The 27,444-nt window shown below is 42.5% G+C and overlaps 1 protein-coding gene across 2 annotated transcripts in view; it reads left to right on the top strand.

Annotated features, from left to right (window-relative positions):
- Window positions 1–27,444, top strand: part of SVIL (supervillin) — a 241,688-nt gene that overhangs the window by 189,866 nt on the left and 24,378 nt on the right. Inside the window, exons 21-32 of one of the 2 annotated variants that reach the window (XM_036252902.1) lie at window positions 4,227–4,356; window positions 8,315–8,362; window positions 8,887–8,964; window positions 14,278–14,425; window positions 18,193–18,282; window positions 18,372–18,458; window positions 20,039–20,216; window positions 22,754–22,926; window positions 24,491–24,646; window positions 25,916–26,052; window positions 26,662–26,809; window positions 26,938–27,083. In XM_036252902.1, coding sequence (XP_036108795.1) covers window positions 4,227–4,356; window positions 8,315–8,362; window positions 8,887–8,964; window positions 14,278–14,425; window positions 18,193–18,282; window positions 18,372–18,458; window positions 20,039–20,216; window positions 22,754–22,926; window positions 24,491–24,646; window positions 25,916–26,052; window positions 26,662–26,809; window positions 26,938–27,083 — 1,519 coding nt within the window. The remainder of the gene's footprint in view (window positions 1–4,226; window positions 4,357–8,314; window positions 8,363–8,886; window positions 8,965–14,277; window positions 14,426–18,192; window positions 18,283–18,371; window positions 18,459–20,038; window positions 20,217–22,753; window positions 22,927–24,490; window positions 24,647–25,915; window positions 26,053–26,661; window positions 26,810–26,937; window positions 27,084–27,444) is intronic. The other variant, XM_036252906.1, reaches the window with a different exon arrangement.

Raw genomic sequence — 27,444 nt, 5'->3', positions numbered from 1 at the left:
TGTAAAAATTAGGGATGACCTTTGACCCTCCTTTTCTGATCTCTGATTTGTCCTCATTTAAAGGACATGTTCGTTCACTCCTTCATCCTGTGAATTAGCCAAGGTCACTGTCAATACTAACCAGTGCCATTCAGCTCTATCTGAAATCTGTGTGGTGCCAGTGATTCTCTGAAATTCAGGGACATTTTTAAAGGGGGAAGAAAAAACATTGAAGATTAGGGGCACATGGTTTGCCTGCCCTATATCTGACCAGCCCTGACTGCTGTAAACCTGCAAAACGTGTACTAATCAGGCAGAGCTGTCAAACCAGTACCACTGAAACAGCCACTCAGGCCACTGTTCTTTGCTGTAAAAGTTTGGGCTGTGGCAAGAGGGGTGAACATTTCCTCAGGTGGCCTGGCAAGCACACATTGTGGTGGCCCAGCCAAGCCTTGGGGTTAGCAGGCTAACGCAGTGCCACTCACTGGGTTCTCAGCCTCAGACTAAGCACATGCCCAGGTTCTCAACATCACAGCCCTGCGAATAGCACTTGGACTTGGCAGTTGTTAGAAGTGCTGACAGTTGTTTGAATTGCATAGGCCGTAATTTATGTCATGTGTGAGACCAGACATTTAGCTCCTCGGCCCTCTCCAATACACGATGGTCTGTGGTGAGTCAGGAAGGTCGTGAGATTGCAGGAGGCAAGAACACATTTGGAAAGGTCTTTGCCCTCCTCCTACATGATGTAGGAAATCTAAAGGGACAGGAATAATACATTAAAGTTTAAATGTGTGTTATTTTTAACTTATCCATCATTTGCACTCTGTAGGCTAGGGCTGGGTCCAAGTACCATGTGGGCTCAATTGAAACACAGTTTCTCCCATATTATTTTGGTTATTCTGTAGTCTTTGGAAGCCTCTGCTGATAGCCCTGCCAGCACAGCCAGAAGCAAGATTTCAGGTTCTTGGAATGGAGGGATCTTTGAAGGCCAACCTGGGATGGGGGTGGGAGAACATTATGAGAAAGACAGAGTACCGTGCTGTTCCTGCAACCCCAGGGTGAAAATGCGTCTGGTCAGCTCATGCACTAATGCAGTGAAACAGGCCTGAACTGGGAGCAGCCTGTGCCTGGGTTGGAACCACATCTCTCTGTCGCCCTGTCCCACTGATGAACAGTGTGACGCCTGTCAACTAAATCCTTGGCCTGTGTGTGCCTTGTGCTTTGTCGGTCAGATTGGGAATAACAGCATTTAGTTTCTTAGAGATTGCTATGTAGATTAGCACAGTATAAAGTAGACTATAAAGTGATTGAAGATTCCCAACTTGTTTTTTTTTCTAAGTCAGTTTTTCATTCCTCAAATCAGCCACCAGGGAAACCAAATGATTATTTGGAAGTGTTGTCATTGCTCCAAAGATTTAGAAGCTTCTTTTTGAGAAGGTCCTCAAAAATTGTAGCACATTATTTTTAATAAACCCAACTCATGAGGATGAATTTTTAATTTTTAAAAATTATCTCAAATCATTTTGAATCTAATCTGATTAGATTAAAAAAGTAGATGGCCAAGGTGCATTACCACTGGTCCCTGTCAGGGGTGAAGAGACGGATCTGGCTCGAAGACCAGTTTGCCTGGAAGGTGTCAGTGAGGTCACTGTCTTCACGGGATGATGAATAGAAGAGCCTCTTCACTTGGGTGTAAAAATACTTCACATTTACTTTTGGAAAGTCTCATGTATAGATACTTTGAAACCTTCAAAAGCTCTACTGCAGCTGCAAATACTAATTACATCTTTTCATGATTTTATTTTGTTAAGACTTTTTTATTAGAAAAAGCTGACTCATTGAGAAAAATTGGAGAAAAGATAAATCTTAGTCATATCTAGACTGAACTTCGGATGAAAATACTGAAAGGAATTTAGAATTTGTTTTCAAGTACATGAACGAGCCCTTGTAGCATGCAGAGTCTTGTCAAGCATTACTGATTATAGAATTTAAGGCTAAATGAATTCTTGAGCCAAATGGGGCCTCCCTTAGTAAGATCTAGCTTCAATTTCCAGGGTATGTGTTTCCCCCCATAGCCAAACAATTCTGACACTAGCTGAGTGTCCTACAATTCAACTCAGTTCTGACACCATCTACCTGGAGTTAGCATCGGATCCCGCAGGTTAAAGACTCAGTCCGACAAACTGCCCCACCCCCGCTTCAGATGCCGGTCTCAAGTCCAGGCTGTTACTTGTACTTCTTACTAACTAGCTATAAATCAGAGGTTCTCACAACCCCCTCCTTGGGTTTGATTAATTTGCTACAGCAGCTCACAGAACTCAGAGAAACATTTACTTACTAGACCACTGATTTATTATAAAAGCATATAACTCAGGAACAGCCAGAAGTAAGAGATGCTTAGAGGTTTGTGGGAAGGGGCATAGAGTTTCCGTGTCCCCTCCAAGCACACCACTCTCCCCAAATCTCCATGTTCCACCAACTCAAGAGCTCTCTGAATCCCATCCTTTGGGGTTTTTATGAAGGCTTCACTGCAGAAGCATTATTAACCTCAGTTGCAAATAGCCAATGATTTAATCAATATTCAGCCTCTGTCTCCTCTTGAGAGGTCAGTCCCGTATGGCCAGGAGCTGAAAGTTTCAACCTTATAATCACGTGGTTGGTTTTCCTGACACCAGCCCCCACCCTTAGGTGCTTCCCAAAAGTCACGTCATTAATAATAAAAGATAACTTATGGAAATTCCAGGTGTTTTAGGAGTTCTGTGCCACAAACAGAGGCAAAGACCAAATATGTATTTCTTATTATAAATCACAGTATCACAGACAGATAAGGTGGCATTATACCAGTTTTATAGAATGGTCATTTGAGCTCTTACCTGCTGTCACATAGCAGAAAGGAAGAGACTGCGAGGGGATCGGTCCAGGATCTGAAGCCTCTGTCCTCTTTGGGGGGTTCTTTTCTTCATGGCTTACTTTCCATTATTTGGCTCAATGAATGGAGAAGTATAAGGTGTGATCATGTATGAATATTTAAGTGTAAATGGATTCTTAAATACTGCAAAATTTTTCTTATTTATTTAACAAAACTTTTATCAAGGAGTATGATATATCTCATCCAATTTCCAATTCAAATATTGGAATAGAATCAGGAAACTTAATTGAAGGGTCCTTTGAGACCATCCAGTCCAGTTCCCAAAATGACCAATGAGGAAAGGAGACCAGGCCACTTAACCAGAGTCCGTGGCCAAGCATGAACTGATGTGCTGTTTGTGGACATGTGTTAATGATGTTTGAAAGACACAGCCACAGGCTAGGCAGAGAGTCAAATGAGTCTAATCTATTTCCCCCAGTCTTTAAAGTGTCAGAGCATCAGCTCAGCTGAGATTATTGATCACCACTTTTTGCCTTTTATCTTTCCCATATTTGTCCAAGTTAAGTGCCTAAATATTCTTTATTCACTATGGTAGAGTTAGCTGAAACACCCTTATGCTCACCAAAATAACTTTTCACAGGTTATAACATCCAAGCAGATTTATATCAAGTCACACTATAGTTGAACTAAAGTAGGTTAGGTAAAAATCTCAGTTAATTAGATTCATTTTGTGTGTGTGTGTATAGCCTTCCCCTGAGGAAAGTTTAATAATTTTTAAAGTGGGTTTGTAGAGAAGTTTCTATATTAAGAAGCTAGATTGGAAATACTAAGTTTATTTGGAGGAAAAAAACGGCTTAGAATACAGGAAGATAAACAACCTTAAATATCAGTTTTCACCTATAATTTAAAGATATGATATTAAGAGATTGTCAGTGTTTTACAGCTTTAAGTTTTTAAACCTATTTCTTCTATATTTTCTGCAAATAAGTTACTCTCTAACATTAGTCATTAAATGTTGTTTCATCAAGTGACCAGAAGGAGTCACTAGCAGACATTTTTCTCTGGGGATTATGCTCTTAGCCCAAGGACAAGGAAAACTCAGTTATTCCTTTGGTGGAATAATGATATCGTTTTTATCTGACAAGTCAGATTTCAGCTATGCATTTCAACCGACTTTAAAATCTTTGGGGCCATCTTAGAAAGGGGTCTCCTATATTATTTTTCTAGATATACTTCAGAAAAAATGAAATTCAGAAAGATTAAAATTAGGTAACTGTGGCCATTTAGTGGCCAAGGACTTCTAACTTACCGACATCATGGTTCTATTACGTGTAGGAGTTTGGTGCTGAACTCTTCAGTTGACATGTTTTTCCCCTAGGTTAGCGCTGCTGAAGAAGAGTGGGGAGGAAGATTGGAAAAACAGACTCACCAGAAAGCAGGAGTATGGCAAAGCGACTGTCACGAGCATCCTGCATGCACAGGAGGTGGAGCAGTCACTCAAGAAGAAGGTAACGTTTTCCGTGGTAGGGGAAGCACTCTAACTGGCCTCGCGCTCGGAGGTGCCTCAGACAGGCGTGTGTGACCACCAATCACTGCTCTGTGCGGCACTGGCACGTCCTTGCTCTTTGAGTGCACACGGAAAGTCTGTCTCACAGCAGCTTCAGTTGATCAAAAGGTAAAGTCCTGAGATGTCATAAAACTGGTAATAGCACCATCTGCGTAATGTATCAGCAAACAAGTTCCTAAATTCTGAAGTGTGTACTTTACTTCTGTTTAGAACCTTCTTAAATAAAATATCTGTAACAAAAAAATAAATAAAAATTCTTAAAAAAAATAAATAAATAAATAAATAAAACCTTCTTAAATGAAGTCTGACTTGACAATGTTATTAAAGCCTTTATAATGAAAAACTTCAATTGACCACTAACACTTTATATGTTGCTTATAAAGTGTGTACTTAAATGTCCTATACTGAGATTTAAAACCTAAGTATACAAAATAAGGACATAATTTTTGTGGTCAGAGAGATCTTATTCAATAATTGTAAGCATAGTTCACAATGACTTCTCATATGCCTTTTATTGTGAATATTCAGGAAAATATGTTGCAAATTTAAATAAAATTAAGTAACACATTGCTATCATTACTGGCAAGAATTTCATATGTGAAAGTATTGATGAGTTGTTAAGTTACTACTGTAAAGATGACCAACTTTTGACCGGTTAGTGCACACTTTCAGAATGGATAGTGACTTTCCTGCTGCTTTGCCTGGTGATCGCAAAGGCACTTGCTGGCTGGAGGCAAGGGGACACCTGGGACAGACACAACCACAGGCCAACTTCTAGCATCAAAAGCCTTAAACAGAAAAGAATAAAAAGAGTAACTTTCTACCAGATGATCACCCGGACCCGCTCTAGTTCTTCAAACAATTTAAGCATCTGTAAAAGAGAGAAATTAGGAATGGGACCTTTATGCATTAAGAAACTTACACATGAGAAGTGTGCACACAAAACTGTGAGGCAGGAGTTCTGACACTACTTTATATAGTCATTCTGTGTCTTTTTTTTTTTTTTTTTCTCTATTGATTTGAAAGAGAGAAGAAGGGAAAGGGAGAGAGAGAGAGAAACATTGATGGGAGAGAATATTGATTGTCCGCCTCCCGCATGCCCCGCACTGGGGATTTGACCCACAACCTGGGCATGTGTCCTGACTGGGTATTGAACTAGCGACCTCTTGGTGCATGGGTCGACGCTTAATTCTTAGTCATTGGAACATTTCTCAAATATAATTATGTGATTTTTGGATTTGCATAGATGTGAAATTTGGATTTCAAGAATGAGATCCTGAAATGAAAGAAAATTGGATCCTTCAACTAGGTCTCATTGCCCACAAACTTTATTTTTTAAAAATTTTGAAATCATTGGTTCAAAATTAACTTTAATACTTTGTTTTATTGGTCATTTTAGAAGATACAGAGAAGCCTTAGAAGCTAACAGTCCTGTAAGACCAGGTGAAAGTAAAAATAAAGCTGCCACTAGTGGAACGAGATCAGTGCTCTACCCACTTAGAAGACGGGTCATTTGAGGCTCTGAAATCCAGAGGCTGTGAGTAGAGGATATGATCTGAACTATCTACACTTGGCAAAGTGTTTTAGAAGCCAAGAGAAGGTGACTGCAGTCCCGTGGGGTGGAAGTTCCAGTCAATGGAAGCACTGGAACTCTGAGCTTGAAATGATGCTCTGAGCTAATGGAATCTGCAGATTCTGCCGCAATAGTGAGCTCACTCCTCTCTCCTCCTCAGTGACCTAGTTCACTTTGGCCTGAGACAGTCAGTTCTTTGAAGTTAAAATAAGCCGATCAATTTTAGGCTTGCATAGCAGACAATGGGATATCTCAAGTTCTGTGGAGGTCAAGTGGTTTTCTCGTAACCTCTGATAAGCCCATGGCTGGATTTCTTCCCCAGGGCCAGCAGTGTATTTCTGTCACACCTTCGCCATGTTCAGATGTGAAGTGCCTTAAACCTGATCTGTCTTAAGACAGTCCCCAAACAGCTGAGTAGTGCTTGAGAAGTGCCACTGCTTGCGGGTGTCTGAGCGCTGCCCTGGGGAGCAAGGACTGATAGGGGGTGATAACCTTTTGTGCGTGCAGGCCGGACCTTGCTTCATGACCAGGTCTAGCCTTGCTGGAGAGCAAGCACCCAGGCCTACCGCGTTTCCACCAAGGTGGGGAGGAGCTGGTCTTACAGTTAGGACATCACTTCCGGCACAATTTCTGAAGTCATCAAGCAGCACGTATTCATGTCACCAAATATTTTACAGTTTGTCCCCCTCAAGCTTCTGTGTGCAGTCAGCGTACTCCCATGAGTTGTGGCCCATGGGAACACAGAGGACAAAGGAAGTAGAGCCGGGACTGCAGATCACTGCCACCGCCCCCATGGGGATCCTTCCTGTCCAATAAAAAATAGTAATTTTATGTTGTCTAGTAACCACATTAAAAAATGTAAACATTAGTCCGGCCAGTGAGGCTCAGTGGTTGAGCATTGACCCCTGCACCAAGAGGTCACTGGTTCAATTCCCCATCAGGACACATGCCCGGGTTGTGGACATGTTCCCCAGTGGGGGACATGCAGGAGGCAGCCCATCGATGTTCTCTCTCATCTGTGTTTCTCTCTCTCTCTCTCCCTCTCCCTTCCTCTCTCTCTAAAATCAATAAAGGGGGGGGGAGTAAACATTGCCTTAAAAACCTATAACTGTTTTGATTCTGTCAAAGGGTTTATCCCACAACAAAACAAATTCATAGTGCAATGACCAGCATCTCATTTTGGGTCCTAAATAGTAATAAAATATTATTTCGGCCCATGGCTATATTGAGGAACTAAGTCGGAGTTTTCCCATTCCTACTGGAAGATCAGTCATGTCTCAGAGAATATGTAACTTAACAGCAGTTTCTTGCTTTCCAAACCTGTCCCCCAAAACCGGATTAATTCACTGGAGCACTGATCATATACAGAGCTGACTGTTGTTTTCTATGACAGAGCTCAGGTTCCTTCTCTCTCTTCTCTTCCTCTTTCTCCTGCCACCTTTCTTTTCTTCTCTTTTCTTCCTCCTGTTCGTGGCTTAGGCTAGGGCAGTGCTAACCTGACTGAAACATTTGCTTTTGTGGCAGAGAGGTGAGCTCTAAAGCCTGCAAGCCATTGGTTTTAGGCTTGGCCTGGTCTGCACCGCGCGTGCACGTGTGCGCGTGTGCGCATGTGTGTGCTGGAGCACAACCTGTGGGCGGTTTCCTGCAGAGAAACTCATCCATCGAAAGAGTGAATGAAATGAAATGAAGTGAGATTTTAAAGCAGTGATGTGGCAGAAGTCTGTTTGCTACAACTATATTGTAGTTGCTTGTTTTCACCAAATAGTTCTTCCAAATCCAACCCTGTGTTGGCATATTGGACATTAAGGCATAGAGAGGGAATCCCATGCCCTTTTGTTAGAATAATCACCAGGATATCAGACTTTTCCAGGAAATAAAACCCCTGTGTAGAGTTTGTCATTACAACCCTGTGTCTACTTTCGAGTCACAGATACTTGCTATACTTCAATAAGATCAGGTCAGTAAATCAAGCCAAGATCTATGTCCCCAGAATGAGTCTTTGAAAATTCACGGAAGGTAAATCTACCACATGCATGTTGCATGTCCTCATTCTCTGCTGTCATTGAAATTCCAAATCACAATTTAGGAGTGAAGTCAATTCAAAGAGCAAGGGGAAGCGGAAGAAAGAGGCCCAAGTTCAAACTTAGCATCCTGCTTTCTGGGGGGTCAGAGGTGGGGGGCTTACCTGCTGTCTGTGCTGCCTGCCTGTGTGTGCACATGCCTCTGACTGAACCCAGGCACAAATACTGGAAAAGGACAGTCACACCCTAACTTAACCCAGCTCTTACAACACTCTGCAATGTTACCTATTTGTTTTAACCTGTAGGAAGAAGGAGGATTTACAGAGGATAGTACCATTTCTAATCTGCTTTGGGTAAGCCTGACTCTAACACAGGTGTCTCTAGATTACAGCCAGTTATGCCCACCAGGTGTCATTCTCGCAGGGATGGTTTCCTTTGCGCCCTCCCTGTTTGGTTTCTTATCCCACCACAAGATGTGACCTTTATCCAGAGTGGGGAGCTATCCTGGGTCCTTAATTTTTTTATCCTGTAATGAAAGAGCTATAAAGACTTTAAAGATATTTTATGGTAAATGTTAATCAGTGAAGCTCATGGTTCCCTTTCTATAACTGAGTATCTTCTATAAATTACGGTAATCTTGCCATTAATTCATTTAATTACTACACAAAGCTGACTAGGGTATAATTACTGTGCTTATGTGGATTTATTTCAGCATTCTAAAAAAATGAACAAGTGGGAAGGACTCTTCTGAGAAGATAACTGAAATTGCAATGAGAAATTAACATTCTGTTAGAGAAATTTGTTTTTGTCTTCCCTCCTCACCCCGCTCTGATAAATCTTCTCTTCTCACTTCTAATCCTCTTCCTTTGCTCTATAGGAACCTGTATATGCTTCTACTTATTCTCCTGCTATGCCTGCTGCCCATAAACGCCTGTCTTTTGTATCTATTAATCAGGTGAGGAAAAGCCTACACATATTAAGCCTCATTGCAATTTCTGAGCAGGAGGGAAGCTTGTTTCATTTAGGGAAGTAACTCCTTCTCTTCGTGTGTGTGTGTGTGTGTGTGTGTGTGTGTGTGTGTAATCAGTTCATATATTTACAGTCAGTCACATATGTCACACCCTTGGCTCAGACTTTCAGGTAGACCTGATATTAATTCACTTTATAATCATGAAACTGGTTTGAGAAATACTCCAGAGAGTCCCTTTCTCTAGCTCAGCAATGGTGCCGTCTTGCTTATCTTGATGAACAAGGAGGATATGATGAAGACAGTGTGGGGTGTGGAAGGGACAGGGAGGAAGGGACCAGTGTGACATGAGCTGGTTACAGTGGCTCTATTAAAATGAGAAACCAAGGCCTCCTGTCCTTTACCCTCCATACCCCATCTGAACCCCATCCCAGAGCAGGGAACTGGCTTGGGCTGAAGGCTTCTGTTGATGCATAACATGTGCAATGGTTAAAACTAATAATATCCATGATTGGTTCTTTTTTTTTTAACTAAAAAATACTTTAATGTTCATATTATTGCAGGAGTCTCCCCTCACCCTCCAGCCCTGCCCCTTTGCCTCCATGATTGCTTTTTATTCCCCTTAGAATGTCCCTGGTATCAGAAGAGCTATGAAAAGTGGCTGCATCCACTTTGCCAAGAACCCTGCATTCTCCATCTATGGGGCCTGGCCCAGTCACTTCTCACTTCTCTCCGTCTGTGGGGCCTGGCCCAGTCACTTCTCCGTCTGTGGGGCCTGGCCCAGTCACTCTTCCTCTTCCTCACATGCCTCAGAGCTGTACCAGAATAAGATTGTCCTTAATTCCCCTCCTCTTATTGTAGGAGCTGGTAGATGGCGACAAGACCAGATAATGGTTACTTTGAGGTCTACACATAGTTGAGATCTTCTTCATGTTTTGTTCAGGCCACTTGAGGCTACATGCCCTGATGATGGACTGAAATCATTTTAAGACAGGGACAGAGCTAAATTTTTTTAACAGTGCACAGAATTCTAAATGGTGATAGCATTTTTGAAAACTGACACGTACCGATTTATCAATTTACCTTATTTCTGTTACTTAACATGTTCTTTGATCATTTCTTTCTATAATTTAGTTTAACTAGAATGAGATACAAATTTAAAAGCCATATCACAATGCTTTCCACTCATAAAGCTCTCCAGTTGTGGGAGGATTTTACTTTTAAATCTGCACTAATCCTAGTAATAGAGGTTAGTTCTGCTCTCCCTTGTATCAGTTCTCTGTGTCAGAACCATTTCGTGAGATTTGCATTGTAATTTCTCAGTACAGTTGAACCCTTGAACAACGAGGCTGTTAGGAGCACTGACCTCTCCACCTCGCACAGTTGAAATTCCAAATATAACCTTTAACTACTAGTAGTCTACAGCTGACCAGAAACCTTATAAATAAAATTTTACTCATTTAACATGTTTTGTATGTTACATGTATTCTTACAATAAAGTAAACTAAGGAAGAGCCAATGTTATTAAGAAAAATCAGAAGGGGCCCTGGCCGGTTTAGCTCAGTGGTTACAGTGTCAGCCGTGGACCAGAGAGTCCCGGGTTCGGTTCCCACTAAAGGCACTTACCTCGGTTGCAGTTTGTCCCCAGCCCCGGTTGGGGTCATGTGGGTGGCAACCACTCGATGTGTGTCTCTCACATCAATGTTTCTCTCTCTCACTTCCTCCTTCTCTCCTTCCCACTCTATCTGAAGATAAATGAAAAAAATAAATAAAGTGTCCTTTAGTGAGGACTAAAAAAAAAGAAAAATCAGAAGGAAGAGAAAATACATTTATAGTATTTGTTGAAAACAAAATCACATGTGAATGGACCCTCGAAGTTCAAACTCATGATGTTCAAGAGTCAACTCTAGGTATATAGAGGCAAACCCCTCAGTAACAGTGTGGCAGCCTGAACATTTTTGCAGGATGACCCTTTGCACAGTTTCAAGCTGTGTTCTGCCAAGTTTCTGGCCATCCCTAAGGCCATCCTCTCTTCTCAATTGTTTTACCGCCTTTTACACACACACACACACACACATACATACACACACACACACACACACACACACACGGTTCCCCTTCTCCCTCTCCAGCTTTGCATGCCTCATTCATGGAATCTATGCTGAAAAGAGTAAAGGACAGGTTGGGTAAGGCTTCTATTTCTATTCTGACCATTTTCTCTTACTATCCCTGTCAATCCTAAATATCATTGATCAGACCTGGATACTCTGGAAAAATGACCCAATATTTATTACAATATTTTTATGTCCTTCTCTAAATGAAGAAAGAAAAACTTAGGTTAAAACAGTACAATAGTAAAGTCTTAAACTAAAAAGAGAAAAGGATGTGGACAAGGATATGCATCATATTGTTTTCACATTTTGAGTTCTATAATTTAATAGCAACTTGAAACAAATTTTTATTAGATTCTCCAATGAATAAATAAGCTATATATTTTTACCTCATTATAGAGCCATGTAAAGTGAGATAGCAGGAGTTAGTGGGCCCTAAACCAGCCCACTAAGTAGCAAAGTTAAGGTGAAACTTCTAGAGAAACAAACACTTTTGTTTAATGTTACCATTTAGAAGAGAGTAAAAAATATGCCTTCTTAACACAGATCTGCAAAATTACTGGAAGTTTTAAATCTTGAAACAGCCATATTCCAAGGCTCCTTGGTGTCACGTTCTCACGGGAGCTCTGGGGAATGCTAGAGCTTTGGGGAACGGGACTGCTGATTCGGAGATACTGTTCTTCTGAGCCACTGACCGACCACACCACCACACCCAGGACTGGGGAGATGCTGCCCAGTGACTGCACAAAGAGTAATGTCTCAATCCTTCGACAAGCAAACCTTCTTGGCGCTTTATGTGTTTTTTTCAAAATATGTTAAGCCAAGTGCTATATTGATTTGATTAAAATTCACTCCTAAAACTTCATTTTCAAAGAAAACTTACTCTCTTTTATGACTGTTGATGAAGTCCTCCTGGCAAATCAACCTCATGATTTATTTAAGAAGGATATGTGATTCACAGAGTTACTTGGGATTAGGGTCATCTCAACAATTGAGAGTGGGGAAGTTAAGATAAAGCATTTTTAATATTTTTGATAATTTTTTATTTTGATAAAATTTAAAACTTATAGAAAAATCATAATAGACACAGCACTCTCAAATATCTTTTGCCAGATCCATTTGTTGACATGTGCTCCCTCCCTGACTCCTCTCACCCTTCCTCCCCCCTCACCCCCCGCCCCATGCCGGCTTGCTGCTTCCCCTTATATATTTATATTACCTCCCACTAGAGATTCATTTTCAGCCAATGAATATGGGATGGGGGCACAGACATTCAATCTATGACACACTTCCATAACCATAGTAGTCATCATCAAGAGGAGGAGATTTCACATTGATTGATACAATGTTTAATCCATGGTTCATATCTCAATTGTGTCTATTTCCCCTTAATGATGTCCCTTTTAGCCCCACCCCACCCCATTTAGGATCCAAGCCAGGATCATACGTTGTATTCTGTTGTCATGTCTCTTTAGGAAAAGGTTTTTTAACCTAATTTAGATGACCAAGGACCTTAGATCCGGTGCTGGCTAGGACTGCTCTGTGGCAGGGTTCTGTCAAAGGAGGCTTGTAAACGAGATGATGGAGGAGTCCACATTCACAGCTTAAACCAGCTGGTACCAGTGCAGACCTGGTTCTGTGCTGCTGGACAGGAGGGAGAGGCCTGTCTCCTGTATGGCCTCCATCATTCTGGGGCTTTCAGAAGCTCTTCTCAACATGACTGGAGGTTATTTCCTTTGGTCAGCTCAGGGAGGCAGATGGCACAGTGGATGGAGCTGTGGAGGAAGACTCACTGGCCCCAAGGCGTGTTCTTCCCAGGGCTCTCCTGGGTCTCCCGCTGTGTCAGCAGAAGCCTGACCCCCACTTTGATCTGTATTATTCAAAGGAAAAAGAGTTATGAGGGAAGAGGAGCTGGGCAAACCACCAGAAGTAGTTAAGGAGAGCTCAACTATAGTTTGAAAGCAAGTGCCTTAGCAGAAATGGCATTCCTCGGTCTGAGGAGATGCTGAGGTGAAGGAAAAGGCACAAACCCAGAGTTGGCCACAGCCATCTTCAGGGCCCTCCTGGAATGACCTCAAGGGGGACAGCCCACAGAGGCTTTCTGCTGGGGAGGATGCCCTCCTCTCTTTCTCCTCCATGACTGGCTCCAGCTCCTGCCCCTCTCCTTTGCTTCTTGCCCTAGCCTATGCTCCCCACAGAGAAAAGTTTTGTAGTGGAAGGAGGGATGGAGTGAAGGAGGAGAAAAGGCAAACTCTGCCCTGACATTGGAAGACCTCCCACCCAGAACCACCCTACTGCCATTATCCACTCTTTCTCTGGGCCACCCCCTTCTCTCTGGGCCGTGAGGGCCCTGTCCTCTGTCTCCTTCCTGCTCTTCATCTTCTCACCTCAGCCCCGGCACCTGAGCTCACTTCCTGTCCTGCTCCCTCAAGCCACCAGCTTCTTCCCTTGGGCTCAATGAGTGTCACCAATGGCTTAGAAAGTGAAGAGGCAGATTATCTCTAGAACCCCAATTAGAAACTTATAGAAAGCATTTTTACGTAAAAATGTTATTATATACGTAGGTTTTATCTGTAGCACAGTTCATCCTCAATGTCAGATATATTACAACTTAAAAGTTAGGCTCTGATTGCCTAATTACCCATATAACATAGTTACTCTGGGATAAAGTATGTCAAGTTCCATAAAACCTTCTTGTAGCACATCTTACTCCTAATCAGCTTTCCCTACTTTATAATTGACCATGATAGTGTTCTTTGTGATGTGTGTGTGTGTGTGTGTGTGTGTGTGTGTGTGTGTGTGTATAAAATTTCCTCATCACCCGAGTTTAATCAGATAGGTAAAACAGACCAATTTTAGAACCTTGTAAAGGTCATGGCATGAAGGCAGTCTCTATTTTTGTTTATTTTTATAAAATATCATTCCGGCATTCTAATTTTGCAAACAAATAGTAAAAAAAAAACACCTAAGTTTTGATTTAAAGTTTCAGTGTTGTTGATGGTGATCTCTGACCCAAGCTGGAAATTAAGAAGCCAAACCTACTTCCGATAGAGCAGTTACGGCTGTTTTCGGACAGAGTGGTACTACTCCTCTTTGTTTGCCTGCTTTTCAGCTCACGAAATGTTACAGGCTAAATTTCACCTCTCTCATCTCCCTCTCCCATTTTCTTCTTTGTTCATGTTAAACACAGCGGGTCACAGAAAGCCGAGAGAGCCAGATGACTATCGAAGAGAGGAAGCACCTCATTACTGTGAGAGAGGAAGCCTGGAAGACAAAAGGCAAAGGAGCAGCTAATGACTCCACCCAGTTTACCGTGGCAGGAAGAATGGTGAAGAAAGGTCAGTGTGTGCGTGTGTGTGTGTTCAGTGGTACATGAGTGCGTACACTCTCCATTACCCACGGAGGGCCCATGACGGCTCAATGAAAACAATCAAGCCATGATGTATTTTTGTTTTCAATCTCACTTAAGTTGTGTAAATGGTTTTGAGGTAGGTTTTCTGAGATATTCCTCCCAAAAACCTTTTGTTTTTATACACAGCATCATCTTCGTTGTAAAATGTGTAATGTCAAAACTTAGCCATTTGGAAATTGAGCACAGGTTTCAAAAGCAATTACAAATCTGTTAACAAATCTTAGTTCTTTCCCATAATTACTTTTGAATTATTTCCATTCTTTTGGCATCTGGCAATCAGTTAACCCAAATTAGCCTTTCTCAATGAAGAAGGAGTTTCCCCTCTTCTCCCTTGTAGGGTCATTCCTGTGTCCCTTTCCATCACACCTGAGTTCTCTGGTTTACAAAGCCAGATTTCCAGATGTGTTTTAATAGATGTTGAAAAAATAGATCCAATTCAAGGAAGTGGGATTTCCCTGCAGACAGGAGTTTCTCTGCATCTGAACTCTTGGAACTGATTTGAAGCCGTTATGCAAACATTTGTGAAATTGAGGAATCACATGGTTAGTAAAGTTGCCAGAGAGCTTTGAGCCTCCATATCTTGTAGGACATGGTTAAAATTTGGATCCCTTTGTGTCCTATATGCACATGCCTTCAATTTCCAAGCTATTATTTAAAAACTAATTTTTTTTTTTTTTTTTTATCCTCACCCTAGGACACCTTTCCATTTTTTGTTCAGGTAGAGTGGGAGGGAGAGAGAGGAACAGAGAGAGAGAGAGAAACATCGATGTGAAAGGAACACACCGAGTGGCTGCCACCCGCACAACCGACCAGGGCCGGGGAAAAACTGCAACAGAGGTACGCGCCCTTAGCGGGAACCGAACCCGGGTCTCTCAGGACCGCAGGCCAACGCTCTAACCGCTGAACCAAACAGGCCAGGGCTAAAAACTAATTTTCTAACTTAGTGATAAGTTTTTACATTCACTTAGAGTTAGTTATATTGTCATCAGCTCCTTCAGGTTTATTTTTTCCTTTTCTCAAAATCTTTCAGGATCCTCACCCATAAATAGTGCCTAACTCGCTGTAGTCTCATAATAAATATTTGCAGAAGGAAGAGAGGGAGGGAAAACCCGTGAATTGTGATTAACTCAAATCTTGGTAGAAGAATCCTCTCTAACAAATTCTTAACTAATCTTGGAATTGTCAAAAGGTAACAGCAGATAACTTACTCTCACAGAATGAAGTAACATTTGAGTGTCTTCACCAGGTCACAGAACTGTATAATCACATCAAAGTACTTTAACATGAGCCCCATCCTGTGCTATCAAAAGCAGCTCCTTCAGGTCCACCATGGTCAAGAAGAATTCAAGATGAGAATTTGAACCAGAGCTCAGATCTTCCAACCTCTAGCCTGGACTTTTATCCTGATGACTTTTTCATTTTTTTCTTATTCCATCTTAAAAAATCACAATTTATTTGTAAGCAGGCCCTTGCTACCAAACCCCACTGCCCTCATCCACAGTGATGTCAGAGGAAGGAGATTTGCTCTTATGTGGGTTTGGAGAGCAAGGTTCAAGAACCTTGTCTAGTGGATGAGTTCGCATTTACATTTTTCTGAATAAATCAGGGACCTTTATTTAACAGGTGTTATATTGCTAGCTCAGGAAATAATTTCCTTGCATTTTTAGCCTAATGAAAAAAATTGTACCCTATTTTGTAAATATGTTTTACCACTTACTGGGTTATACGTTTCATTTGCATTATCAGCTCTTTTTGATTTGCAGTTACGTGCCATCTGATGTCTGCTCACTGCAGAATAAAACAGCCCCCACACCACAGCCACTGAGACACCTCATTTCATCTGGTTACAATGGCACATTTCGCAGGCACAAGTTACTGCACTTCAGTGACTTGCCTTGAGGCTCACTGTACCCTCCTTTTCATTATCTCACACCAGAGAATCCTACTGCCCTCTAACCTCATTAGGACTTTTTCCTTTTTTGATATTACTAGAGTCTCTGCAACAATTACCACTCCAAAAGTTTCTGTGGTATGCTACTATTCTCCTGGAAGAAAAGAACTCAAAATATGCCTTTGAACAAGAGGGATGGGAAAGTGTTCCCCAAAAGAGTGGGTAACTGGGTATTGCACGTAGAAGTCATTGAAAAGAGCTATGGAGAGTGCTTTGTTTTAACACTGTCATTTAAATCTATTTGCCCTCCCCCATTGCAGAAAAATGCTTATCTCTAGCTGGGAAAGAGGTGGCTCACCTAAAGAGCTCTGCGCTGCTTCATGTGCTGCCTGAGCGGACAGCAGGGGGCGCCCTGGCAGCACAGAGGGCCAGGTTTCCTGGTTGCCTGTTTACAAGCGTTCCAGTCAAGGACCTCTGTGCTAATGAACCTTTCCATGTCTTTTATGCATCCTTTTAATGGGTAATGATTTACTGCCCCAGCCTGTGACACCAAATTTCACCTATCTTTATTATCTTTCGAGACAATGTACTTTCTCACTGATGCAAACCTTTTGAAAGTCTGGTAACTGAAATAAATTTTGAAAATTTTGTTGACATCAAGCAAATATATGTACATCTTGAGGACTTCTGGAATATCACCTAAAACTTAATTTTTAATCTATATTTAAGCATATTTTTTAAATCTTATGCTATAATACATTTTTCTCTAGCTCACAGGAGGAAGGAGCAGAGCAATTCATTCATTCATTTTTCCTTGTGAGTGACAGTGACTCACACTTTCTTCAGATGTGTTCTTTGAGGGATGCTTAAAGTGGCAGTGTTATCTGAGGATTTCACATTTATTACAAATGAATACAAAGAATATTAACACCTTATTTTGTCCTTTGTAAATGTATTAATTATTTCCTTTTCCAAACATTTCTATTTAAGTTGGAGGGAAAATATCAATTTTTGTTTTTATTAAAATTTCTTGTTCCAACCATATATCTTTTTTATGATGGAATTCCTTTCTTCCCCTTTTGTATGTCCCTTGCCATTTCTCCCTTTAAAGATTCCCCACCCTATTTCTTGATAAATATATGAGAAAGCATATCACAGGTTCCCAGACACACCCGAGATGCGTATGCCCTTCTGAAGATCACAGATCAGTTTAAATGCGCACTCTTCTGTGTCTTTTCTCCTCCAAGGTTAGCAGTCTTGAGTTGTTTGCTCAGTAGAGCCATAGTCTTGGAGTGATGCTCCTAAGGCCAGACTGTCCCCACCTCACCTCAGCCTGGAGGAAACTCCAGTGCTGGCAGCCACTTGCCAGCCCGTGTGACATGGCCCCTTCTCTTCCTCTGTGGGAGATGGTGCAGGTAGACCTCTTCAGCTGTACCCACCACCACACGGGGCCTTCAGAGCTCACACTCCATTTGTTCAAGTGTATTCTGATAGCCTGTTGTACTTTCTGATTCCAGTAACATCTTATGGACGTATTTTCCCACATATCCTCATTGTTCATTTTGGAACAGCAGCTTATCAGCCACTGCAGTCCTTGAACTATCAGAGTCTGTCTACATGTGCAGTGGTCCTATGTAGCCATGGCACCTGCCTAATGTGCTCACTCGGGTGTGAACATACGTGTGTATGTAAATTCTATAGATCGTAAAATCTACATTGGAGGTGAAAGCAATCCAAAAGGGTTCGGAGAATTTCCAGAAATGACCCTGAGATACTAAATAGCTCCCCTGTTTGTTCCGCAGGTTTGGCATCACCCACTGCCATAACGCCAACAGCGTCCCCTATTTGCAGTAAAACAAGGGGCACAACACCCATTTCCAAACCCCTAGAAGGTAAGTCACCACGGCATCCAATATGCCAGGGGCTCTGTGATCAGAAGAGTCATCAGTGGTTGTCTCACTGATGGTTTCTACTTGCCTAGATATCGAAGCCAGACCAGACATGCAGTTAGAATCGGACCTGAAGTTGGACAGGCTGGAAAGCTTTCTAAGAAGGCTGAATAACAAAGGTACGTACCAGAAGCCAGAGGGAAGCTTTGGTTTATAACCCTGTAGCACACTGCGATGCGTATCTCAGTGAGTCGCTAAGGAAACCTAAAAGGAATCTGCTCCTCCCTCAGAATCTCTAAATCCCAGTTGTGAAAATGTCCTCCTCAGCTAAATCGTCTTCTTTCTATAAGACTACTCTGATTTACAATGTAAGCATTATCTTTGCTATTATCTTTTTAAAAATGAAGTTACTGGTCAAGTCTGGTTGTATTACCAAGCTCTGATCCATTTGATAATGTACTAAATTGGGGACTCCCATTGATATTTCTTCTTAACCCTAAATCTTGGGATGTGATCCCATCAGAATCATGATTTAATTTTGCTTTCAACCTTGAAAGAAGATTATAATATTCGTACAAAATCAACATGATTTGGGGCCTGATGAACTTTAAATTGTATATGTTAGTTTCCAGTAAGGTAGCAGCTGATATCTTATCACAAACAATTTTTAAAAGAAAATTCTGATAATAATTATTGAAATAAATATTTCTGTATAAAAGTCATGGAGGCCCGGCCGGTGTGGCTCAGTGTATTTAGCATAGTCCCATGGACTGAGAGCTCCTGGTTTGATAGCGGTCAGGGCACATGCCCAGGTTGCGGGCTCTATCCCCACTGGTGAGCATGCAGGAAGCAGCCAATCCATGTTTCTCTCTCACATTGATGTTTCTTCTCTCTCTCCCTTCCTCTTTCTCTTAAAAAAAAATCAATTAAAAAAAAAAAAAATATATATATATATATATATATATATATATATATATATGCTGAGAACTTTTTAAAAAGTCAGTGGATTATACAAAGTAAAATAATAAAATGCAGTAATACTCTTATCTCTTAATTAAAATTTCTAGTACTTGAAACTTATCAAATACTAAACTTTGGGAGTCCCTGTCATTGACACTAACCCCTAATAGGCTGGAAATAATACAAACTGCCCTTTTAAACCAGAAATATGGAGGTCTAATAGGGTAGCTAATCTGGCAAGGCAAGCAATCCAAAATTCAAAATTTATTACATATATGTCGCAGTGATTTAGTCCAGGGTCTAATCCAAGCTCACCCTGGGTTTTTGTAAATAAAATTTTACTGGGGCACAGGCCTACATGTTAAGGTATTGTCAACAGCTGCCATTGTGCTGCAGTAGCAGAGCTGAGTAGTTATAATACAGGCCATAAAGCCTCCCAGGCAAAACTTAATGTGTACTTCATGGCCCTTTGCAGAAAATTATTTTGCTGACCCCTGGTCTAGAATGAGTCTGAAGCTACTTCTGCTTCAAGTAGCAAAAGGAACTTAGTGGTCTAGTGTGCAGCAAGGCCGGCCTTGCTGCCTCCTACCATGTCACAGCGCAAGCTTTGTTCAAACTGAAAGTCCGTTCTCGAGAAATCAAGGAAGGCCTACGCAGCATCCACAGGACCCTGGATATCACCATTATGTTTTCTACTCCTGCAACTTGTGGAGGAAGTAATTTCTAAGATATTGTGAGATACAGGTGAAATAATATGTTTACACAAATTTATGTCATTTATTTGCTTGTTTATTGATAGTTGGTGGGATGCAAGAAACTGTACTCACCGTCACTGGCCAATCTGTCAAGGAGGTGATGAAGTTGGATGATGATGAAACCTTTGCCAAATTTTACCGCAGCATGGACGATACGGTGCCAAGGAGCCCTGTAGAGCTGGAAGAAGACTTTGATGTTATTTTCGACCCTTATGCCCCCAAGTAAGTTACTGCAGTTTTCATCTTTCACCCACTGAGAATGGACTCCTCTATCAGCTCCCACCCGATATTTTCATGAGGCTCTTCTCTCTCACTGTTACTCCTGAGATAGAACTCCATCACAGCCAAATTATTGCAGTAGTGCTGGTTATCCACAGGGGATGTGTTCTAAGACCCCCAGTGGATGCCTAAAACTGTGTGAAAAATACCAAACCCTTTATATATCATGTGTTGTCCTGTACTACATACGTACCTTCCCACTTAGAGGAAACATTCATTATATGGCTTCTTGGCGTGTCTGAATTGCCAGCATCACTACTCTTGTCCTTTGGGGCCATTATTAAGTAAGATAAGGGTGACTTGAACACAGCACTGTGATACTAGGACAGTCGATCTGATAACCGAGATGGCTACTAAGGGACTAATGGGCAGGAAGCATCTGTGGAGTCACAGGATGGAGTGGAACGGCAGTAGGTATCATCCTGCTACTCAGAAGGGCACACAACTGAAAACTTATGAATTATTTATTTCTGGAATTTTCCACTTAGTATTTTCATACCATTGACCGTGGGTTACTGAAACCATGGATAAGGGACACCCGTGGCATTCTCTGAGCCAGACACAGTGCTGTGGGAGGTGGAGCTCCCCAACACAGCTGTGCCCCCGGGCAGAAAGCCTGCACCCACAGCCTGTACCACAGGTGTTTCTCCTGCTCCTGAAACCATCGCTGGATTTTTTTTATATACTCCAATATTCTGCATATTTGGACTAACATCATTTAGCAGAGATTTCTATACCTGTTTTTTATTTACATATCAAATTCTTACTCATGACTTTAAAAACTATTTGGATCACATGGACTCAAATTAATACAAATAACTAGAAAATCAATAAAGCATGTTACTTAACTGACAATAATTTATAAAATCAGTAGATCTGAGGGTTTTCTCAGGATGTCCAAGGGTCTGTCTTCACATAGGAATACGACTAAGCCCTAAGAAAAGGGATTATGGTTATGATTTCTTCAGCTGCAAGCACCGGAAAGAAATTCAAGTCAAACTGATATTAGCAAAAGAATGGTGTGAGGGGATTTACAGGTTCCCTCCCTGAAACCTGTAGGTGTGAATTCAGGGTCTTGGAGGGTCTCCATAATGTGGTCTCCCTCCCGCCTGCTTTCCTTTGGGTGGCTTTGCGCTCAGCCGGGCTGTGGCAGGTGGCACCCCAGCTCTGGATTCTTGGCTGCTTACCTGGCCTCGCCAGCACACAGAGCTTCCCTTCCCAGTAGTTCCAGCAGAAGTTCTGGGCTGGATTTTCTTGGGTCTGTGTCCATCCCTACAGCAATCATTATGGGCAAGGGGAAGGACGGCAGTGATTGTCCAGAGCTAGTCTCTGGATCCCCTCCTGAGATGGAGTGAGCTGGGTCCTCCAAAAGCCAAGGTGCTCTTACCAGCAGCAGAGAGAATACCCTGGGCAGGCTAAGCCCGCCACTATGGACCCCATTTATCCTTTTCCTACAAGTTTACCTGAATGGCAATCTTGTTGTTAAGTCTGTGTGGTCATTATAATGTTTCCGTAAGCCGCTCCTGATACATTTGTTGCATGTTGCAATATGCTTCTTTTTCTAAAATTTGCTACCTTAAGAAAATTATCAATTTGCCATTTCCCATATTTAAATAATATGTTGAGCATTTGCATACATGGTTATTTAACTATTTCTCAGTCCTCTTCCAACCCAAATGTTTAAATTGTTTAAATCATTGTATATAACATAGATATATATGTATGTTTACACATACTCAGACACAGAAAAATATTACAAATGAAGAAAATTTGCAGGCACGAGACCTGTGCAGTAGCAGCTGGAATGTTAGGAAGCCATGTGACGGGCCCACCCACCTCCCCGTGTCGGGTCTTCTGCCCCAGAGAGTTGCGTGAATGTGTGGTGGTCATAGCTGGTTTTGTGAGCCTATTTTATTTCAATCTGTTCTTCAAAATAGTGGTTAGTTTTCAGAGGAGAGCAGTAGGCTGCGAGGAGACTTGTTATGAGAGTTTTGGTGAGGGAACTGAAAATTATTGTATATAAGGATAGGTTGGTCTGGGGGAAAGAGGATGAAATGGAGAAGCAATGCATGGCTGGCTGTGAATTCTTGAAGGGCTTGCTAGTAACAAGGCATAGGATGTGTATTACTCCAACGAGGAGAATTGGGGTGGGTCTGTGGGTGTGCAGGGTTAGGGAAGAACTTTCTACCCTTGAGAACATCTAGGAGTGGGGTGTGCTGCCCAGTTAGTGCTTTTCAGGGTTGGGTGAGTGGGGGCTTTGGGACTGTCTGGGTTCTCAAACTACATGGCTCTGTCCTTGATTTCCCTTCCATCCCCAAGATTGTGTGACTTCATGTCAGGGAGTGGTGGGCGGGAGGAAGAGCTATAAGATTTATAATGAAGTCAGGGAACAAAACTGGGAGCCCACTGCTTCAGGCCAGAGACCCCCATAAACCAGGAGTGATCACAGACCGAGGCCGAAGCTCTGCTGTGCTCCTCAGGTTGACCTCTTCGGTGGCCGAGCACAAGCGAGCGGTTAGGCCCAAGCGCCGGGTTCAGGCTTCCAAGAACCCCCTGAAAATGCTGGCAGCAAGAGAAGACCTCCTTCAGGAGTACACTGAGCAGAGACTAAATGTGGCCTTCATGGAGTCAAAGCGGATGAAAGTAGAAAAGAGTGAGTATTTGGACCACCACCTGCATCTGTGCCTGGGAGCTGGTGACGTGGTCATTGTAGTCCTCCTTTCCCTGCCTTGCAAAGGCCAGTAATGGTGCTCGCAAGACACTCACTAAATAAAAATGAGTAAATCTGCACACACACATACACACCTACAGAATATCTGCCTAGAATTTAAAGGCTTTTCACAGAAATCCTTATAGCATTGAGCATCTATTAATTGGAAAATTTAAATTACTCTGATTTGCTGTGTTTTCTTTCAAGAGTTTGGAGCAGAAGGATGTTCTTGGGCTTTGTAATTCAACCCATTGTCAACTCTGTGGGGCTCAGACTCGGTAATTCTCCGCATAATCTTAGTCAAGAGGAAATCATTTGATCTCTCAAGGGAAAATGTCCCAAATCACTGCTTTGCCTAATCCTGGATTTTTATATTATTAATTAATGCATAAACCAGTTCTCTGCCAATTGTTTTTGAGGGGACCCTCAGGCTCCTCGGAGTTGGGATGTGGGTTGTGTGGAGTGGGGGGAGCTGGGCAGGGCAGTGCGAGGAGCCTGAGGAGGTAGACTCCGGGCGTCTGCTCTCGCTGCTCAGCGGTGGCGTTCCACAATTCTGAAACAGAGGTGTCCTTGGTGGAGATAATGACATGCATGATCTTGCTGTTTTGAATATTCTTCCTATAATTTTTCTTTTCCTGTAGCACTCATAAACCTATTTCCTAAGCTTTTCTTAGAAAGATAGTATTTAGATAAAGTGATTGAGTCTTTTCAACATAACTGGTTTACTAAGAAAGCATATTTCAGAATTGCTATGCCACATGAATTCTCAAGGTATATTATATGTCTTCAGTATTGGAATCTAATCCAAGCAAAATAAATGTTCTGAATTCTTCTCCAGCATGTACATTTTTTAAAACAGTGAGTTGGAGAAATAAAGGCTTATTGGAACAAGTTTTACATACTTTTCCTCCACGTCCACTTTTGGGGACTGCAGAGGATGTCTTTGTGGCGACTGGCACATGTTCATTTGTTGGTCCACATTGCAAACTCAACATCTTGTTATAACCTCAGGAGATCAGCAATTTATCACTTTGCCTCCAGAAAAAGATGAGAACTAAACCATTCCTTATAGAATGCCTGCTTTTCTACTTTTGGTAGAAAATAAAGGCTTTTGGTGAAAGACATCTAACAATCTTCTTTGAGAATGCATCTCAGCATCTCAGCATCGTTAGGAATTATAGCAGCTTTGAGTGGAATCGCAACAAATGAGTCAGCTCCTGATTTCATGCTCAAGCAGCTGTGCCGCACTGCCACTCAGTTCTGTCTCTGTGGTGAGCTGTGACACTGTCAACAAGCAGTTTATACTTTCAGTACAGGGTTGGATTCTTTACAGGGCGTAAGCATTGCACTGTGCAGTTAATCAGACTCAAGTATGTTCTCCCCCTCAGGATTAACTTTAAAAGAAAAAGTTAGTTGATTATGAATAATTTCTGATTGTAAACATTGTCATTTCACCTGAATGTCTTGCTTCTCCCTGTGTTTTGTGTGTCTTGGTTTATTGTCCCAGTGTCCTCCAACTCCAACTTCTCGGAAGTCACCCTGGCAGGTTTAGCCAGTAAAGAGAACTTCAGTAGCGTCAGCCTGCGAAGCGTCAACCTGACAGAACAGAATTCGAACAACAGCGCAGTGCCCTACAAGAAACTGATGCTGTTGCAGGTCAAAGGTACATAAGAGCAGCAGGAGAAGTCACCCACTGGCCAGGCATTCAGCCAGGCACATCAGGGGTCCTGACTGCCCTTAACTGCCTGTCATGGGAAGGGAACTCACGCTGTTTGAGGACCTGCTGTGTACAGGCGCTGAGCTACCTCCTCTCAAGTCAGCTTCAGAAAACCCGTGAGGTGTTGCACCCACTGAGGCCTAGGGGTTAGCACTGTGCCTGCCGTCAGCAGCTGTTGAGCAACACTACAGATTTGAACCTAAGTCTCTGTCATTGGAAAAGCTCAGCTTTGGCGGCTTCCCAACCCCCACCCTCTGGCCTGTGGCTCCTGCCACACACTGTCTGGCAGTTACCAGACCCCCTAAGTCCTCAGAGTGTTCTCTACACACAGTTGTCTTCCCTGAGGCAGTACGAGTCAATGCAGGCCAGAGGGAGAGAGACGCACCCTTAAATCCAGGGGGAGCAGAGGCAGTGAAGCCAACCTGGATTCCACTCCAGCACCACTTCTACCCATAGCAGGGGAGACCTAGCTCTGGGCTGTGAGGACAGACTTGGCTGCATCCGAGAGGAAACTGCTCAAGAGTACTCATGAGGAGAGGGTGGATGAAGTTGCTCCTTGTCTGTGAGGGTTTCCCGCGTGTGTCTGCATGTCCACTGTCCTCAGTGACAGGCTCAAATAGCCAACCTCTGTTCCTGGTTCTAACCCAGAGACGCACTATCAGTGTGATTGTAGAAAGATCCCTTGATAGTCATTCAGGAGAAGGTGTTGAAAGCAGCACCAGGCAGTACGTGCCTCTAGGCTGATTCCCCTCAGGGCTTCCCTTCCCAACTCCTGAGGAAGCAGAGCCCAGGAAGGTGCGCCCTTGCCTGGGGTGGCTGGCTGCCGTCATTGATGTAGGGGTTAGTAATTGTAGGGGTTGTTAAATGCAGGGTGTGGGTTGAGTAGAAAGGAGACTAGATAAGTGAATGACAGAAAGGTACTGTCTTTCCTGGAGGAGGGGATCCCAAATAGTCCATATGTGCCTGTAGCAGGCACCGACAGTGGTCCTAAGAACATGGTGACTTTGGGAAAGCACTACAGGGAACATAATCCGTGACGCTGTTGTTCTGAAACCCCACGACCACCACTACCACTCCCAGTCATGGGGACTAGTAGAAGTAGGCCAGACTCTTTAGAATTAAAAGGGAGGCTCAGATGGGGGCGCTCCTTGGTCCTTCTGTGGCGGGGGGAGCTCTCCTCTCCGGGAAGATGGTGACCTTCTGTCTCCTGCTCAGGAAGAAGACACGTGCAGACGAGGCTGGTGGAACCCCGCGCTTCGTCACTCAACAGCGGGGACTGCTTCCTCCTGCTCTCTCCCCATTACTGCTTCCTGTGGGTAGGAGAATTTGCAAATGTCATAGAAAAGGCGAAGGTTGGTATCTGAAAAATAACAATAGTTTGGTTGAGCATCTCCTTTATATACTGACAGAATCTTCTACCAGTTGCCCAATGATTACAGAGCCTCTCAAGCGCCCAGTGTTTCATTCCAGTGCGAGGGGAGCGATATTGTCCGGAGTGTCTCTCAAGTGTTCAGTGGGTGCTTGAGTGTGATATTTTAGAGGGATTACCACCTACCTCTCCAGGTTTGAAGTCCTGGGTCTATTCTCACTCAGTGTATAAAAGGAACTGACATGTAACTTCAAAGTTACTTATCCCAGGTACCTATGAAATTCTGCTACAGACCTAATAAATGAGGATCTCATGGGGAAAAGCCCAGAGCATGGGTAGTTTTTACAATTCACATGATCTTTTGAATTTGTAGATTGAGAACTGTAGCTCTAAAGAATCGATGACCTCTGATTGTTTTGTTACCTTTTCTTGACTTTGTTGAAAACACCCGACAACCAGAGCCTTGGGCTCCCGTGGTCACCAGGGTTTCCTTTCGGACACACAGCAGTTCAGGTCTTGGATTTCAGAGTGTGCCTCTCCAGCTAGCCCCAGGAGTGGCCACCCGAGTAATGGTGTTCCTCCCTTGTTTCAGGCCTCAGAACTTGCAACTTTAATTCAGACAAAGAGGGAACTTGGTTGTAGAGCAACTTATATCCAAACTATCGAAGAAGGAATTAATACACACACTCATGCAGCCAAAGATTTCTGGAAGCTTCTGGGTGGCCAAACCAGTTACCAATGTAAGAGTTTACTGTATTTCAGAGAATGACAAGACTTGAATATCCTTTCTTCTCCCCTACCTCATTCTTCTAAACCAACCCCATTTCAGCATCTAACATACTATCCTCTTATTGTTCGTATCCCAAAGCTGCTGGAGACCCAAAAGAAGATGAACTGTATGAAACAGCCATAATCGAAACGAACTGCACCTACCGTCTGACGGATGACAAGCTTGTGCCCGATGACGACTACTGGGGGAAGGTCCCAAAGTGCTCCCTTCTGCAGTCAAAAGAGGTACAGGGAGTGGGCAGAGCAGTCTGCACAGGGTGCCCACTAAAATAGTAAGTGCCCCCAAAATGCTAGCCAGTGTCAGTACCATCATAGATTGGTGACATCTTTCGAAAGGATATTTATTTGTGATTTTAAACCATTACTGCTATTTTAAGTACTAATATAGAATTTAGAATAGTATTCAGAGGAAGTTCAATAAATCATTGAAAGCTTATCTTTTCTAGGAAAAATGTATATATTAGCCCTATCTCTTGATTTTTGTATAAATATTAAATAAAATATTTTTCAGTCCTTAAATTTCAGGAATAATAGCTTCATTTATATAATTTCTTTTTAAATGCCTTTTTTTTCCCTCTCACACTAC

The sequence above is a fragment of the Molossus molossus genome, unplaced genomic scaffold (assembly GCF_014108415.1).
Source record: "Molossus molossus isolate mMolMol1 unplaced genomic scaffold, mMolMol1.p scaffold_m16_p_1, whole genome shotgun sequence".
NCBI lineage: Eukaryota > Metazoa > Chordata > Mammalia > Chiroptera > Molossidae > Molossus > Molossus molossus.
Note: the sequence above shows the minus strand (reverse complement) of the source record. Positions and strands in the feature narration are given on the sequence as shown.